Source organism: Numenius arquata, chromosome 25 (assembly GCF_964106895.1).
Source record: "Numenius arquata chromosome 25, bNumArq3.hap1.1, whole genome shotgun sequence".
Lineage (NCBI taxonomy): Eukaryota > Metazoa > Chordata > Aves > Charadriiformes > Scolopacidae > Numenius > Numenius arquata.
In genome coordinates, this window is record NC_133600.1 from 3,595,836 (window position 1) to 3,612,611 (window position 16,776).

At 51.4% G+C, this 16,776-nt stretch overlaps 1 protein-coding gene across 3 annotated transcripts in view; it reads right to left on the minus strand.

The window, feature by feature from the left end:
• The window catches only part of PTPRS (protein tyrosine phosphatase receptor type S), a 100,305-nt gene that overhangs the window by 21,188 nt on the left and 62,341 nt on the right, over positions 1-16,776 (minus strand). For 2 of the 3 annotated variants that reach the window (XM_074163559.1, XM_074163558.1), the window contains 11 exons: positions 15,476-15,669; positions 15,004-15,030; positions 13,055-13,172; positions 9,006-9,596; positions 8,211-8,308; positions 7,446-7,699; positions 6,957-7,050; positions 6,518-6,733; positions 4,601-4,758; positions 3,533-3,544; positions 1,646-1,758 (listed from right to left, as the gene is read on the minus strand). In XM_074163559.1, the coding sequence (XP_074019660.1) occupies positions 1,646-1,758; positions 3,533-3,544; positions 4,601-4,758; positions 6,518-6,733; positions 6,957-7,050; positions 7,446-7,699; positions 8,211-8,308; positions 9,006-9,596; positions 13,055-13,172; positions 15,004-15,030; positions 15,476-15,669 (1,875 nt within the window). The remainder of the gene's footprint in view (positions 1-1,645; positions 1,759-3,532; positions 3,545-4,600; positions 4,759-6,517; positions 6,734-6,956; positions 7,051-7,445; positions 7,700-8,210; positions 8,309-9,005; positions 9,597-13,054; positions 13,173-15,003; positions 15,031-15,475; positions 15,670-16,776) is intronic. The other variant, XM_074163560.1, reaches the window with a different exon arrangement.

The window sequence follows — 16,776 nt, forward strand, 5'->3', positions numbered from 1 at the left end:
TTAGAGCAAGATTTCAGAGGTACAGCATGACCCAAAGAGCAGGGACAACGGAGACAGACTCACTCATCTATCACCCACGTTAACTGAAGCTCGGAATTGCCCTCAGCTGGCTCTGCTCTCCTGGGGGGACAGGGACAAACACCCAGAGAGGGAAGGATGTGGAACAGCACCCCCAGCTGCTCCTTAGCGCCCAGGCTACGCTGATGGCCACCACATTTTGTCTTTATTTTTATCTCAGCACAGGTCTCACATGGGGAAGCGCAGCTCTTGTTCTTGGGTCTCACACCACCACCTGGAGCACCCAGAAACCAACCTGGACACTCCCAAAGGGAGCTCCTGTTTGTACCCAGTATGTAACACTGGGCCCAGACAAATGCAAACTGGTGCTGAGCTGCAGCGGGGACACTCAAAAGATCTCAAACACCTTCAGACTCTCCTGCAAGAGCACCACCTTGATTTAGAGACCTGACTGCTGCTGACCTGCCCTGCGTTCAGTCCCCACATGCTGGATTGAACCCGCTTCCGTTCCTCAGCTGAGACTCGATCGTTCCTAAGCTTGGGCTGATACCAAGGGGTTGTTCCTAACTCTTTCTGATGTGAAACCCTCAGCTCGGTGCTGCCTTTGTGCTTCCCCCCCCCGAGACCCCCGCTCTCTGGTTTCCTACTGACTTGCCAACCTCACCCTAAGAAAACTCAGACAACGCTAAGGACAGGACTGGGATGAGAAGGGGACACAGGAGCTGCAGAAACATTACTAACAAGCACAAAACAGCAAAAAAATACAAACAAACTGAAAACAACAGCCAGCCCCCCCCCCCAAAAAAAAAGCACAATAAATTCCCTTCCAAATCCTCAAGCGCCAGGACCTCGGAGGTGTGTACCCGTGCGCGGGTGCCGATCAGCATCGCCAAGTGTCTGTTCTGGGTGAGGACATGCCCAGGCCGGGCCGTGTCGGCGGTGGCTCGCGGAGGTGCCATGCAGGCAGCTGAGACATGCATGTACATGGGGACACACGTGTACAGAAAGGAGGGTGCGTGGAGCCTCTCCGCCCGGCAGCCAGGTGCCGTCACACGCCAGCTGGGCGGCTGCTCGCAGCGATGGTGTCTGCACCGAGCGAGGAGACGCCGCCTCGTCTGCGCGAAGCAACCGGCTGCCTTTCTCTCTCGCCACAATCCATGGGACAGGCCCGGCTCCCAAGTGGAGCGTTTTGGGATGTAGGCAGAAAGCACCGGTTACAGATGTGGCCGGAGCAGGGTGTGCTAGGCAGCCGCCACGCTTCATCCCCACCGCCCCTGGGGACCTCCCAGTGCGAGGCACGGTGGCACTGGGGGTCTGGCAAGCTTGGCACGGCCACGGCACTTTGCAGCTGCAAACTTAGCCCAGAATGTACCAGTTTACCCAGGAAAGCCCCTCTTCCTGCCTTGCTGGTGTTGGATACAGCCTGTGCCAGGCCCTCGAGGGTCCCAGCAAAGGTTTATTTCAGCAGTAACGCTTAGTGTAGACACGCCTGGAGGTTCCTTGGCCGCATCCTCAAGGTCTCAAAGACCACAGTAACCTTCACGCAGGCAGGGAGGGGCTGAGGAAAGGGCAGTTGCTCCGAGGCTCCTGCCTTCCCGGTGAGAAAGGCTGGTTTGCAGCCGGTTACCTGGAGTTTGGAAGTTGATGCGCCTCATTTCCACGGGGTCCTTAGGGTGGTGAGGGGTGATTTCAGCGTTATTCAGGAGGCATTTTGTCCGTGGCTCTGAATCTTTCCGTTTGCTTTAAAAAAAGAAAACAAAAAAAAGAAAAAAAAAAAGAAACAAAACAAAAAACACAAAAAGACAAAGCACCTTAGCTTATGGGCCTTTTAGCCTTTTCAGCTCCTCAGACCATGTTCAGACCCGAGTAGAGCTCCCACCGAAATCAGGGCGAGATGCAGCCAAGGATGTAAGTTACACAAAATGCATCAGAAAAGGGATGGGGTTCGGAAGGTTTTGTCAGTGCTGTGTTTGATGGGTTTACAAGCCCCTCAGCAGCTTTCAGACAAGTCTGGAAGTTCCCCCTTCTCGCAGCAGAAGGGCAGACGGGCAGCAAAGAACCGCTGAGGTGCTGCGAGCTCCCACCTCAGCCTCCCTGCACACACAAACCTCCACTGAACTCCGCAGAGCTCCGAGAGCAGAAACCTTCCAATTCTGGCCAAGCCATTTTCAGTCTGAAAGCACCAGAGCCAACATAATCGTTTGGAAAAGTACAGAATCTCCTGGCCGTGACCTTGGACATAAAGTACCGATATTGCTCTGTTGGCTTGTTGAGGAGCTCTCGGTGCCTGGCTGCAGACAGAGAAGTCAGAGCAGTGGTTTTCCACCTTTTTTGATCTGCAGAACCCTAAAAATCTGGGTTCAGAAAGCATTGTAGACACATCCTCTCCCATCACAGCTGTGCCTGCTGAGATCTGTCTCACCTCCTTGCCAGAAGCTGAAGCCCGCTCCAACCTGCCAGCTGAGTCGCACATGTCAGTGCTTCCTAATATATTTTGCTCAGAATGGGGTAGGTTAGCTGAGGCAGTTGAAAAGTCTTTGCTGACCTGGCTCATTCTCCTTGAAAAGAATTTGGAAGCAAAGCCCAGTGCTGATCTGAAGATGTGATAACCTCTGGCAAGGGAACAGTGACTGGGAGCAGAACTTCTCCAGCAGGCAGAGAAGGTGTACCCACACCCCGAGGACTGCAAATATTGTCCTAGCCCTTCTAGCGAGATGGCTGTAGAGCTCCTCGCCTGCCCTGCTCGGGTTGCACAGAAGCCTCCAATAATAAGCCTGCAGCAATAACGGCAATTACTTAGGCAGAGAGGACGTTATTCAGTACATTTTTAGCTGTCTCTTAATGTCATTAATAGCTAGAAGAAGTGGCACGAGCCCTGCCAGCACTGCATGGGGCAGCATTTTGGAATCGCACCACTTTGCAGTTTGGGAGTAGTTTATTTTTGCCACAGTTCTGAAAGTGCTGTTAATAGTTCATTGGCTAAACCCATCAGTTACTTCCAGTGAAAGCTCTCCCAGCCTTGGAAATGGTCTGAAATAAGTCTCATTTTTGCAGTCAAAAAAGAACTCTGGTAGAAGTCCCTGGCTGATGGGGCAAGAATAGCTTTTGCAGCGTGGCAAGGCCAGCTCAGCTGGTGAGATGCTGCTCCCAGTATAGCAGTGGCTCGGGAACAGCCTGTATGGAGCAGTCAGACACAGAGAAAACCCGCGTTCACCTCTGACTGCAACACAAATGGGTGTTTCTCTGCTCCATTAACCCAACATTTTATGAGCCGTTTACTGCCACTGCTGCTCAGCTTGAGAAAGGGCCATTATATTTAGGAATGGCCAAGCTGGAGAAAGCTGGGCTTTCTTTGCTTTATCTGCCCCGACTCAAACACGGTCCCGTGCCGGTCTGACACAGATCTAACGGTAGGAACACCAAAGCCCCGTCACCACAGAGAGTAAGCACCGCCTAACACACAGCCAGCCCAGCAAGACAGAACCTAAGCAAACGGCAAATCTGGTGCTCTTACCTGTCTGGCTTGCTGTCCAGGAAAGCAGTAAGTGGAGAGAAGACAAGACAAATGTTCAGGTTAGAAAGGACTTGCAGAGGAAAGGGAAAGCATTTGGTCAGCTCTAACCCTGGTGACACAGGTGGAAGCTGGGACCAGCAAAGATTACCCAGTTAGATCAGAGCTAATGAACACCAACAAGGACCACCTGAGTCCCTGACCCCAGAGCACTTGTGTGTGCAGCAGCTTCACATGTGCTGGGATGCAAAAGACACACCCGTGTGTGCAAGAGCAAACACACCTGTGTGGGTGAAAGATGGAGCAGGGTTCGGGGAGCTCCCTTCATCCTGGGTACGAGATGTCCCAGTAAGGACAGCCCTGCATTGGCCATAGCTGCCATCCTGCCCCCTTTCTTCATCTGTCATCTCAACATCTGCTTCCTCTCCTGTCCTTTCCCTGCACAGTTGGCCTGTGTGTGCTCAAGGTGCCTCATTCCCATGCACACACCATGAGCTGCTTGGAAAGCCATGGAAAAGGGAGGCTTTTCCAGGGGTTGTTCCTTCCTCTCTCCTGCAGACTCGTTACACCCCTACTGCTGCCGTTCTTGTCTCCCAGCTCCAGCTGAAAACCAGTTTGGGAACAACGGAGGTCTCTGCTGATCCACAGCACAAAGGTGCTTTCTCTACTTCACCCCCACTGTGCACACACACACACGGACACACACACAGGGCACAGGAAGGTGAGCCCAAGGCCGTGGCTGTGAGCAGCAATTCTGGAAGTGACAGACAAGAGACCTGACAAACTCACTGCACATACGCCACAAGAGAGTGTCTATAGACACGCACAGCTTTACCGAGAGTGCCATGGGGTAGGCTCTGAAGCAGCGAGTCCCTGCAACCCACTGCTACTCTCTCCTGTGCCAGTCAGACCCTTCCATTCAGCATTTGTGCCTCAGGGCTCCTCTCTCTGGTGCTGTGGAAGGATTTGCCCTCAGCTGACAACTACAGGACCAGGGAGGAAACTCCCTTCAGGGGCTAGAGCTGGGGACATTCAGAATGGTCACAGATCCGGGCAAGAAGCATCTCTTACTTTTTGTAGAGCAGAATGGCAATGACAATGCAGATGATGAACACCACGGCCAGGACGGGCCCGATGACCCAGATCAGCCCTTCCTCTCCGTCAATGATGGGCTGTGGATCAGGGTTGTCCAGCTGGATGGGGTCGGAGAAAGGACTAGCAGCAAAAGTCTGTAAGACATGAAAGATCGTGGAACAGAGTTCAGAGATGGAATGGGGATTGAAAACAACAGGCAAGCACACAGTAATCCAAAAGAGAAATTGCTAGAGAGGATGTGAACTCTCTGCAGCACCAGCCAAATAACAACAGAGAAAATGCCCTCTTCAATCTACAGAACAAACTCTTCTCTGTGAGCACCCACGGGACAGGTATCTTCCTCCTCCAACGCTCCAGGCAAGACAGACCATTGAAAGATGGCCTTCCCGTGAAGCTGTAGACTGCCTCGTGCCTGTGGCTCTCCTCATCTTAGTGCCAGGAAGGCGTTTTTAGAAAACCAGTTGACTATGCCTCTGCTCCACCACATCCCCGAGCCCTCTCCGCTGCCACAAACACTTTCTCCAAGCTCTCATGTAACCATCTGGATTTTGACAGTCAGATGGGATTACAGAGAAAGAGGGAAGGGATTAAAACAAGAATTAACGCTTAGAAACACTCTGGTCTGGTGACTGAAAATACCCCACCCTTAGAATTAAATATAAATTAATAAAACACAATATGTCTCCTCTGCTCCCTCTGCTGTGAGCTGTGCTCTTGAGGAACATCAGAGGCACATTAAAACTCATCAGAGTCCTAATTAATGGGCACTGCCTGCTTGTTCTCATGAGTGCTACAATCTCCCCACCCCAGGAAGGCTGTGTTCCCATCTTACACAGGAACTACAGAAAATAAGTGCAGAGAGGAGAACTGGCATGGCCTGGTTTGGGGGAGAAGTCTGGGACAGGACAGGAACGGGAGATCTGGGCTCTGGGTCCTTGAACTCTGCGCTCTCAGCAAGAAATGAAATGCTGCTGTGAATCCAGGCTGTCGTGAGTGTGCAGTACCTTGTTCTAAAGCAGAAATTACCACAAGCTGCAGTAATCCGATTGAGAAACCCATTCAGAAGCGTGTCAGCCTAATCCTTTAATATCAAATACACAACTAAATATTTATTTGGGAGAAAAACCTCTGAAAACCCTTAATTTCAAATAGCTCCCTGCTACAACCCCACAGAGGGATTTAAAAAGAACAACGTATTAGAGTGCTTTCTGTTGTGCAGGGGGGAGGAGGCAGGTAAATATTAAAACAGTTGTTTTCATAAAGCCAAACACGGCACCACTGAAATCAGCAGAGGTGCTCGAGTGGTGAAAAGAGCAGAGAACACACGTAGTTTTCCTTAAAAAAACGCTCCCCTCTCTGCTTGGTGAGGAACCTAGTAACGTCCAGGGAATGGGAATCAAAGCAGGATGTCCAGGGTCACTGCTCTAAGGAATACAAGGACAGCTTTTACAAGAAATTACTCTTTGTAAAGGGGTTTGACCCAGCGATCTCTGAACTCGAGTGCAGTCCTGCGTGGATAGTTCAATACTCCCCATTCTGGACTCAAATTTGGAGCCAGAAGTGCAGCAAGTCCTGCCTATGAAGACTGGGAAAACGCAGCAGCAGTGCACAAAATGCTTGTGGCATCGGTCTGTCTGCTTGGAAGAGCACATTGCTGCATGCAGACACAAGCGCAAACAGCTCCAACAGCCACATGCAAAAGCTCCACAGCTGGACTGGAAGGTCTTTACAAAGAAAAAACACCCTCAAGCTCTGGCATCTGGTGGGAGAGAGTTACGGAGAGTGCCAGGAGGGCACCAGGGCTTCTGGCAGCCCATGAGGGAGCAGCTGCTGTCTCTGGTCGATAGGACAGAGGGGCACGAGCATCTGAAGAGGGCAAGAGAAAGCACTTACGGCCTCGGGTTCCTGGAGCACGGCCAGGATGAAGATGACATATTTCTGCCCTGGCTCCAGGGCTCTGTTCTCAAAGTTGTCGTAGTGCTTCATGTCCCCCAGGATGAAGTGGGAGGGGAGGGAACGGAACCGGGCAGCAATGTAGGGCTTGGGGAAGTCCAGTTGTCGGGAGTGACGCAGACTTCGGCGTCGGAGCCTGGCAATGTCCTGGACGAGCTGGAGGAAGCAAAGGGAACACTCTGAGCCCCGATACCTTTAGCATCATCAAGGGAGCAGGAAGGAAGGAGAACCAAACCATCCCACTCAGACTGGCCTCATCTTAGCTAACTCAGAACATGGAGCACAGACACCCTAAAACCACCCTCCCCAGGTCTCGGGTCACCATCCCACCCATTATAGCTGTTTCCCTACAACTGGCTTTGGTTTCACCCACACTCACCTCCTCCAGGTCCATCTCCTCAGGGCTGCCCAAGGGGTTGAGGAACTGTCCTCCCCGGGACTTCCTTAGAGGCACCACCACAATGTAGTAAGCCCTGAGAGTTGGGAATAAACAGAAGAAACAGAAGGAATTAATCTCCTTCTATGAGCCACAGAAGAAGAGAGTGCACACACTGATGTGGAAGGCTAGATTTGCCCAAACAGCCCCCCTGGCCCAACCCAGCAACCCCCTTATTTTTAATTTAGCACAGTTGTTATTGCTGCCCCTGTAATGAGCCTGGATTCAGTGGCAGCCCCATATGACGTCTCCTTATTTACTCCCTTTGCATTTCTTTAGCATCCCGTTAGCTCTGGGAAGTGGCTCCAAAATACAACAGTCAGGCAAGGCTGAAAATGCAGGGAACAACCCCCCTGTGGACTCCAGCCATCAGGGCTGATCCCCAAAATGTAAACCAAGCCCCCACACATCTGCAGTTTAACAGAAACCTACTGGACGGGCACGGAGCTCTTCACGTCCGGGAGAACAACCACCACGTTGCCATCAGCATCAGGCTTGTGGGTCACCTCTGGCTTCTTTGATAACATGTCAGCAGCGGTCCAGGCTGCCACGTTCTGCTGCAAGCCCCCCATGCTATTGCCCCGGTTCATCAGAACAAAGTTGTAGAACGTGCGGGGCTTCAGGTTGGTGATGAGTTTCTTGGTGGTGCGGCCGTCCACGTCGACGTTCAGCCCATTGTACTGGATCTGTGGGAGGCAAAGAGGCAGCAAAGTTGTACCACGAGCAAGGCTGCTGCTGCTCAAGCAACCAACCTCCTTCCTCCCCGTTGCTTTGAACGAACCAGCTCTGCCAGAGCAGGAGCAAACACTGGAATTGAAGGCATTTGAGCGGGGAGCTGGCTGTCTCTTGTGCCCACTGCACAAGAGGGTCCCCAAGCACAAGGCAGATGCAGGACAAAGCCTTGAGACTTCTCTGGAAAGACAATTGTTTATCCAGAAATGGGAAATTTGTGGTAACTTGCCTAAGGAGGCAATGATTTGGTAACAGAGGGGGGAATGCAACCCAACAGTCCTGATTTTCAGCCCGCCTCCTTGATCTAGTGATTAACCATTATCTGCCCATATCTGATACAATATGACAACAATTCTGGATTACAGTTCTGGATTCCTGCCTCTTGCAACTTCTTATGCAAACCAACAGACAAGACTCCCAGGAAACTGGGAAGAAACACAGTTCTGACTCCTCCATTCCACTTGCCTTGTATGGGGTGGGAGAATTGTAATTCTCAGGAAACTCCCAGCTCAAAAGGACAGATGTCTTTGTCACCATCTTCACCTTGAAGTTTTTGGGTAAAACTGCTGAGAGAAAAGTGAGGAGGAAGGGGAGAAAGGAGAAGAAAAGGCAGCAGAGGGAAGGAAGAGCGAGAAAGAGAAGGAAGAGAACGTCAGGCACCGGGAAAAGGGCCTGCCAGTCTGGGTCTGGCTGCCGCTGCAAGAACAGAAGGGCTTCTCCCTCCTCCACACTTTGCTTGAGTTTTGCCAAGGTCCATCTCCTAGTGCTCCCTGTCCCCATGCCCAGCCCCAGGAAGGGGTGAGGGAGGGTGCGTGGCTTTGCCCACACACTTCTGGGTCTGGGTGGCTGCTGCAGGAACGAGGTGCTGGCTTTCTGAGCATGCTCAGGTGAGGAAACCCATCCCAGCTCACATTTTGAGGTTTGGTTGGTTTTTTATTTATTTATTTATTTATTTTTTTCTCTTTTCTTTTGGCTGTTTGCAAAAGCTGAAGAAAATGCTCTTCCCACCTGTATAGCGACTGGCCCCCCACTTCAGGTGCCAGGGAAAGAAGGGTGTCCGGACTTAACTTAGAAGAAAGCGGTAAAAGGGACTTACCTGACACAAGGCAGAGAGGAGCTGAGGGACTGAGTGTGACACCAGAGTGCTCTGCATTTACTCACGAGCCTGGCTGAGCCTGGCTTGACCTCTCCAGCTCTCTGCCTCCCGGCACCAGCCCCGGTTACAAGGAGAGAGAGGGAGGAGAAACCGGTAAGTCCTACCTTGATCCAGCTGGAACGTCCGATACTGGACGGTCGGGCTGTAGGGCCCGGGGCCTTTACTGGTGTGAGCACGGATTTTAACGTCATAGGCGGTGTTGGGTTTGAGGCCGTTGAGGGTGTACGAGTTCTCTGGGGAGGGGGGCAGGTCTTTTTCCAGCGGGTTGCCGGGAGAACCGGCTTCCCGGTAGGCCACGGTGTATTTGACGATGGCTCCATTCCTCTCGGCCAGCACCGGGGGGAGCCAGCCAAACTGGACCGACATGGAAGTGATGTTGCTCGCCTCGAGGATTTGGGGGTAACCCTTGGGGATGTCTTCAGGGGTGGTGAGTTCCTGCACAGCTTCCTCCCCAAAGCCAGCCCGGCTTTTCACGGCCAGCTTGAAAACATACGTGGCGCCCTTGTGGATGCTAGGAGCGGTGTACTTATCCTCCAGGGCCGTGAACTCCAAGGTAGCCAGGGGGTCGACATCCTTGCGGCCAAACTGGAGCCGGTAGCCCATCACCTGGCCTTCCGCATCCAAAGGAGGCTCCCATTTCACCAGAAGAGTGTTCTCCTCTGTCTGGTGGACAGACAGGATGGGCTTCCCTGGGACTGGGAGAGAAGAGAGATGCTTTCAGTCGAAGTGGGACAGGGTGGCTGGTGAGGAGATGCAGAGACTCTTAAGCTGCAGCAACAGGTTTCTCAAATCAGTGTCAAGGTTTAGCTCGACTTTTAGTGTATCGTCCCCTTGTAAATCCAGCTGCTGCTGCCCACCTGCTGTACAGGTGATGGTCTCTGTCAAGTTTAGGAAATGAGATGCTTTGCCAAGATGTCACCTGTGAGGTCCTGACACATTTCTGGATTTATTTTCTTGGATGGAACGGTGTGCACAGCTCCTCCCTTATCACTGGACCACATGCTCTCCCCCAGCTGGGAAGAACAAACTCAGGAGTCCTGCCTCCCAGCCTCCTGTCCTCATCACCCCAGCAGATTGCTTCCCAGGGCAGGGAAGAAGGAACACAGGAGTCCCCCAAAATCCTGCTCTCTATTGCACAGCACAACTCATGCAGAAAGAGACTGGAACAGATTGGCTCAGGCTGGGAAGTCCAGAGCAGCTGAGGGTGAAGTAATGAAGGATGGGAAAGGAAGTCTGGGCAGCCCCAGGTCCTGAGCAGCAGGCATGAGGCCAGCGCAGCGAGTCTGGCAGGCATCTGATCACCCAGTTGGGTACAGAAAGAAGGAAGAATACAGAGAGTGGAAACGGAGCCCAAAATCTGTGCAAGGCAGGGGCTAGGGAGGGTTGCTGCTTCCTCTGTGCAGCTTCTCTCCTCTGGAGGAAGGGGGAAGACAGCTGAGTGTCGGTGTTTTCAGTTAGCTCCCTCCTTAACCCGTCAGTTAGTTCCCCCACATTTGGGGGGATATTGCAGGAGCTCTGCCTAATGAGCCCTGGCACTGCCCGACTGCTAAGCAAGCCCACAGCCACAGCTAAATGACATGTGCAGGCCCAGAGGATCCCGAAGCTGGAGAAAGCAGAGCATTAATTCCAGCAGCTCACGCGTCATTTACGCTCAACTCCACTATTAGAGATCTAATTTCTTTCTCTCCTCCTTGGTATTTCTTTTGGTTGAACAGGATGGAGTTAGGAGAGTTCCCGGCCGTCTCTCGCAGCAGGAGGGTCGGCACGTTGGGAGCTGTACTGTGGCTAACGAAGCGAGGGGACAGGCAGGGAAGGATGTTCCTGTGTCAGGGACCCCTGGCAGAGCCAAACCGGGAAACTGCTCTGTCAGCTCCACCGACCGACATCGGGACATGGGGACGAAGCGCTGCCTCTGAAACAAATGCTTTATTCATTTCAAACTGTCAAAGAACGGCCAGGGAACGGCGCTGGGAGAGCCGCCCCCGGAAATGCCTAAGAAACACATTAAAGAGAAAAACAATGCCATTACCTTTACGTTTCGGCTTTTATCACAAACGTTACTATAATCAGCTGAGCTTGAAAATATTACATTTGCACAACAAATATTGTTTGGAAGAAAGGTGAGAAGAAAGCGCGGGGGGGGGGGGGAAGTGTTTTATTTTGCAATTGGTTTGGACAGTAAAGGAGAAAATTGGATGTATTACTGTATTTAAATTCAGCCCCTAGCCCTGAATGATAAAGAAAGAAATCTCTCCTCTCAGAAGGTATATTGACTCAACACTGCAAAGAAGATAAGAATGTTACAGAGCCATTTGAAAGATTTTTTTTTAAAATAGCTATTTCAAGTTGGGGGAAATTGAGTTTTGGGTAATAGCTGCTGTGCTGGAGAAAACATCCCTCTGTGACTGATCACCTGCACTGCAAATCCTAATGGGGAGAGATGAGGGAGGGTGACAAGAGAGAGTGACAAGGGAGGGAGGCAGAGAGAAAGGCTCCGGGAGAGAAAAATGAAAAGAGTAGAGCCTCCAGAAGAAGGGAACGAGAGGAGAGAACCAGGAAGCTATTGAGAAGAAACACGGGCAAAGTCAGAGGGGGAAGGAGAAGAGGGTGAGTGAAGGAAAAGGCTCCTGGCAGCGCACTGACACTACGAGGTGTGAGGAGCGGAGCCTGGATGCTGACACCCAACCGTACCCTGCTGAAACATCTGCAAGACCTGGTGTCCTGGACATCAACCCTGCTCTCCTGTGTACCCTTCACTAGGCAGGAGAGGCAAGAGCGGAGAGAAAGGCTGAAATCCCATTCACTTGTCTGAACACAAGAACATAGAATGAGATGAAGATGTGAGTCAGGACAGGGAAAAGGCAAGGGCATGGAGGGCAGCCGCGGCTCCAGCGCAGTGTGTTCCAGGCCAGGGCTCTTGAGCCCTCGGTCCTGTGCGCTTGGCTGAGTGTCTGCGCTGCCTCCAGAGCCTGGGCAGAGGTCTCCAGGTTAATTATGCTGCTCTGACCAAAGGCCTTCGATCCCTGCAGAGGCAGAGAGCAACGTTCTCCCAGAAACAAGGGATGATGTCAGTTTATGCAGCTGCTACAGGCAGGGTGAAGACGGCTGCCCCAAAACTAAGAAGAAAATGAACAGATAGCCAGGGGTGCAAAGGCAGTAGACAAAGAAAAGAAATGAAAAGGGGAGAAAGCCATCGTTTGACAGCAAAAGAAAGAGCATGAGAAAGATGGGGTGAAAGGAGGTAACCACAGTCCAACAAGAGATGGGCTGGGCGAAGGACAACTCCAGGTCTCCCTCCACTGCACGGAACTCTTCCCATACTGCAGAGCTGAGGTTTAACTGCAGAAACCACAGGAATGCAGCTGCTGAGGACAGGCGGAGTGTGTACCTCTCCTTTCTGCCTGCAGCACAACTGTTTGGAGGAGCAAGGGACACCCTGTTGGCCTTTGTCATTCCTCTGTTTAGGCGCTGCCATCCTAACTTGGCACCGCGTCCTCTGCACTGAGCCTGACGGACACTTTGCCACCAAGAATAGGTCAAAGGGAGGAATGGATCTGGATGGTACGTGCAGGCAGAGCCCAGGTCCCAGAAATGCCAGCGAGGAAAGGTCAATACTGTCAGTACTTTTCCCTCCGCCACTCCTGAGCAAAGAGGGGACATACGTTCAGACCTGAGACTAGGAGAAGAGAAGAGTGGGCAGTCTAATCCACCACTGTCTCCCTGCTGCTTTTCAGATCTTTGCAAGTCAACACCATGACAGCAGACCTCTGACTCTCCCGTTCCCCGGGGTACCTGTGTGCGCCAACCGTCAAAGCTACACAGTGTCAGACCAGGCAGAGGTTCTCTTTACTTCTGGTGCACTGGAATTTATAGCACAAGAGATTACAAGCAATGAATTCACCCTTTTTTGCATTTCTGGATGTGTCTGGGTGTTCTGCAGCACTGAACAGAAAATAATGTCATTTAGTGAGGGCTACCTGTGAGGAATGAAGGGGTTTCTGCCTTACTAGAAATAATTTTGTCTTTGGGGCAGCATGGCATTTGTTGTACGTCTGTCCTTCATGGAGTGGGATGAAAGGAGCTGAGTCTGGATGAAGAGCTTCTTGGCATTAGGAAACTGGTGAATCCCAAGGGTTCAGGAAAAGACTCTTACCTGCACCCTTCGTGGTGACCACTTTTGGTTTGCTGCGAGCACCATCTCCCTTCATGGTGTAGGCGGCTACGGTAATGGAATATGCAGTCTCAGGCTGGAGCCCAGCAATGATCATTTCCTGTTTGCGAGATTCCAAAGGAAAAGCATGTAAATATTCAGGTACGTACATACGGGTGGATCTCTCCTCCTCACAGGAGTCTCAGCCCTCTCCTAGCATGCAAGAACATTCACTGACTCTGAAACCACAAGACACTCTGGGGCAACTGGGCAGATGTGGGAACTGGCAGGAGGCTGAGAGCCCCGTTCCCTCGGCGAGAGGCAACGCGCACCCCGGCTGCCAACAGCACCTCTGTGAACACAGCACCTCTCGGCAGGGCCCTGCTTCAACGCGTTCTCTTCCAGATCTACCTCTCACTCGTTCCCTATCTCAACACAAACTGCTTCAGCCATCAAAACGCTGTTTCACTCTTCAAAGTGTTCCTCTTCGCTGTGCCGTCTCAGAGGAGGTCTCAGCGCTTTCAGGGAGATTACAATTTTTTTTTCCCCATTACCCCCCTCCCTTCCCTCCTCAAGAGATATTTTTTAATGCCTTCATAATATTAAAGGGATTGCTTTAACGCCAAGTGCAAGACGACGTTTTCTGCTTGCATGCTAAAGCTCTCTGCTAAATCCCCAGCACCCTCCTTCCTCCGTCCTCTATCAGCCTCACCACACCTGGCTCCCGAGAGCTTTTGTCAGAAGACTGGCCTCAAGAACAGCCCTTCCCCATGAAGTACCCTGCCCTTCAAAGGGCCGTGTTGTAAAAGGAATACCCGTGCTAAATCAAACAGGACGAGAGCGTATGCGGCAGGGTTTTGTCCAAGGCCCTGAAAAGGAGGGAGGTGTGAAGGTTGCGGACGTTTTCTGGCCTCCCTCTCCCCTCACCCCCCACTGCCCCTTTCGTGCTTTCAATATCAAATCTCAGGGAAGCACCTGGGAAGAATTTGCCGGTTCTGAAAATATCTGTATTGCCCCCAAAGCTGGGCAGGGAGTGGAACAGCAGAACTTCAAAACAGCGGGATTTTGATCCACCAGTTTGGAAGCCATTAGCTACAGAGCAAGGTCTGTCTTCTCCAAGTCAAGAAACCTGTTCTGCGTTCCTATCTGCCACTGAGTTTTATTAAGATTTTAGGCAAGAAACTTTGCCTTTCGTGTGACTCAGTTTCTCCATCTGTAAAAGAGAGGCCCCCCACTTCTGTAGGGCACTTGGGCATCTCTAGGAGACATGAATACATTCAATTTAATAGTGCATTATCTTGGGACCCTGCCATTCCGAGAAGGAAATGCCTTCTCCTACTGCTTTGTAGCTATAAGATCATGGAAAACATTTCACATTTTAGTAGAAGTAGCAAATGTCAAACAGCCAAGATGGTTTTTAGGTCTAATTAAAAGGTAGAAGTGCCAATAGCGATTCAGTGCTTTATATCAATGAATATCTAAGAGTCTTGGCCCTTGAAGGGCACAAAGCATTTGTTCGTGCCCTGAAAGCTTAGGACTTATGGGGCTTTGAATTCTCAGTGCTTTTCGGCCTAATTATGGTTTTCAGACACAAGCCAGAGGTGCTGGCAGACCAGCCCAGCTGTAAGCATGAGTTCAAGGTAGTCCCAAATTCAACGTCCCATCTGTGTCCCCATGGAGGAGCAGCAGAATCGGACTCATCCTTCCTTTGGAGCCGAGGGGAAAACCCTGCAGTATCGCCGCGTGCTGACAAACTACACAATCACACAGGGTGGCAGAGCAAAGTGACCGGGGTGGGGACAATGCATGGGAACACCAAGAGCAAGCTTTAAAACAGGCACACCGGCACTGCAAAAAAAAATCAAGGAAAAGGAAAGTATCACACCACAACAGGAAATGGGAGAAGGGAAGGGACAGAACCAGGATGGGAGGATTTTTACTTTTTTACTTACGTATTCAGCAGTGTCATCTGTTTCCCACTGGGCAGAGAACAAGAGAGGTTTTGCACATGAGAATACAAGAGGGGAAAGAAGGGAAAGACAGAGACACAGCGTGAGGAAGGAATCCCTGAGCAAACAGCCACACAAGGTCAGAAGTTACCAGGCCAGCATGAAGGAAGAAGTAGAGTGGGAGAAATTAGTAGGTTCCACTGTGGCCTTTGCCTGTCTTAACAGACTTCCCAGACACAGGGCGGAGGGATGGTATTTAGTTGAGTGCTGGGACAGCAGTTCATACTCTTCCACAATAGCTATTGGCTGGGAATGCAAATGAACTGCAGAAAGACAACATACACCTTGTCATTGAGAACCTCAGCTACTTTCTCCAGCCTGATGTTGTTTGGGATGAGACACGGTGGCTGGAGCACCCACCCCCTCAAACCTTCCGCGAGAGAAGAGGAGGTTGGAGCAGGAGAGGAGTCCTCACCTGGGCGTCAGCCAGCATGATATCCTTGATCTGGGGCAGCCCCCTGGCCTCTCCGTTCTCCATGCGCACGTAGTGGACCTGGTAGCCGCGAATCTGGCCATGCTGGCGGTTCTGGACTGGAGAACGCCAGAACACTTGGATTGCAGTTGAGTTCAGGACCTCCACCTCCACTTTCCGAGGCGGCGCACTGGGCACTGTGAGGAGGGGAAAAAAGGGGCAAGAGTCACTTGGGGACTTCCATCTGGAGCCTGTCACTTCACCTATGGGACACCGAATCATCAGCCCTGAAAGGAGGAGGAGACTTAACGAACTAGATGTCCCATCATCTGTCACTGGCCTTTATTCAGTGACACAGGGAAGCAGTTTCTAGGGGATCTGATCTGCATGGCTCGGAGACAGGCACGGAAACAGGTCCATCTCACGGTCCAGCCATACTTCCACAGGCTCCTTTGTCCCCAGTTTGCTCAGACGGAAATATCGTATAGTTCCAGGTCACATTCTAAGGGCAAAGCCAATTTCTAACGAGCCAGAAAAGCTGTCCTGCCTGTGGGATGGTGGAGAGGACGCGGAGGGGGACCTGCCCTTGGAGCTCCCTCGTCTCTCGGGCAGGGCTGGCGGGGTGGTGGTTACAGCCGCTGCGTGATCTCAGGACAGGAAAAGAGATGGATGGAATTTGGGTTGAATTTTTGGAAATAATAATAACAATAATAGTACAGTGCACGACAGCTTCATCTGCAAGAAACCCACCCTGTCTCTGAGCAAGGTATTCTATCCATGTGGGCAGACGCCCAGGGAACAGGACCCACACTGGGGACAAACCTGTTGGTTTGGTTTTTTTTTTAAATTCTTTTTATTTGGGATGGAGGAAGAAAGCCTGAGAAGTTTAGTATTTATTTCCGTTATTTTCTTTCTCTATAGTATTTCAGGGTACTACCTCACCCTCACACTGAGGGTGCTCCCCCTCCATACACATATTCACATTTTTTCCCTGGTTTTATTTTACTGTAGAAACACCAGGGAAATTCAAGTCTCGTTGTTCCTGTTTGTGCTAAAAGTCTCTGAGCTGGGGCCACTGAACTGGAGTCTGAAGGTTTTTTGAAACTTTAACAGAGATTCTTCCTTTCTCCCACTAACCAAAACTCTGACTTCCAGAGGAGCCAGTAACAAGGAACGTGTGGGAAGAGCTCTGAATCTGGCAGCAACTGTCTCCTCTTCTCTGATTTCATTTCCTTGCTGCCTCCTTGCCTCAGCAAGAGCATCTTTTCAGGAGAAGTGGTGCAGTCAAGGCTTGGGAGCTCGAC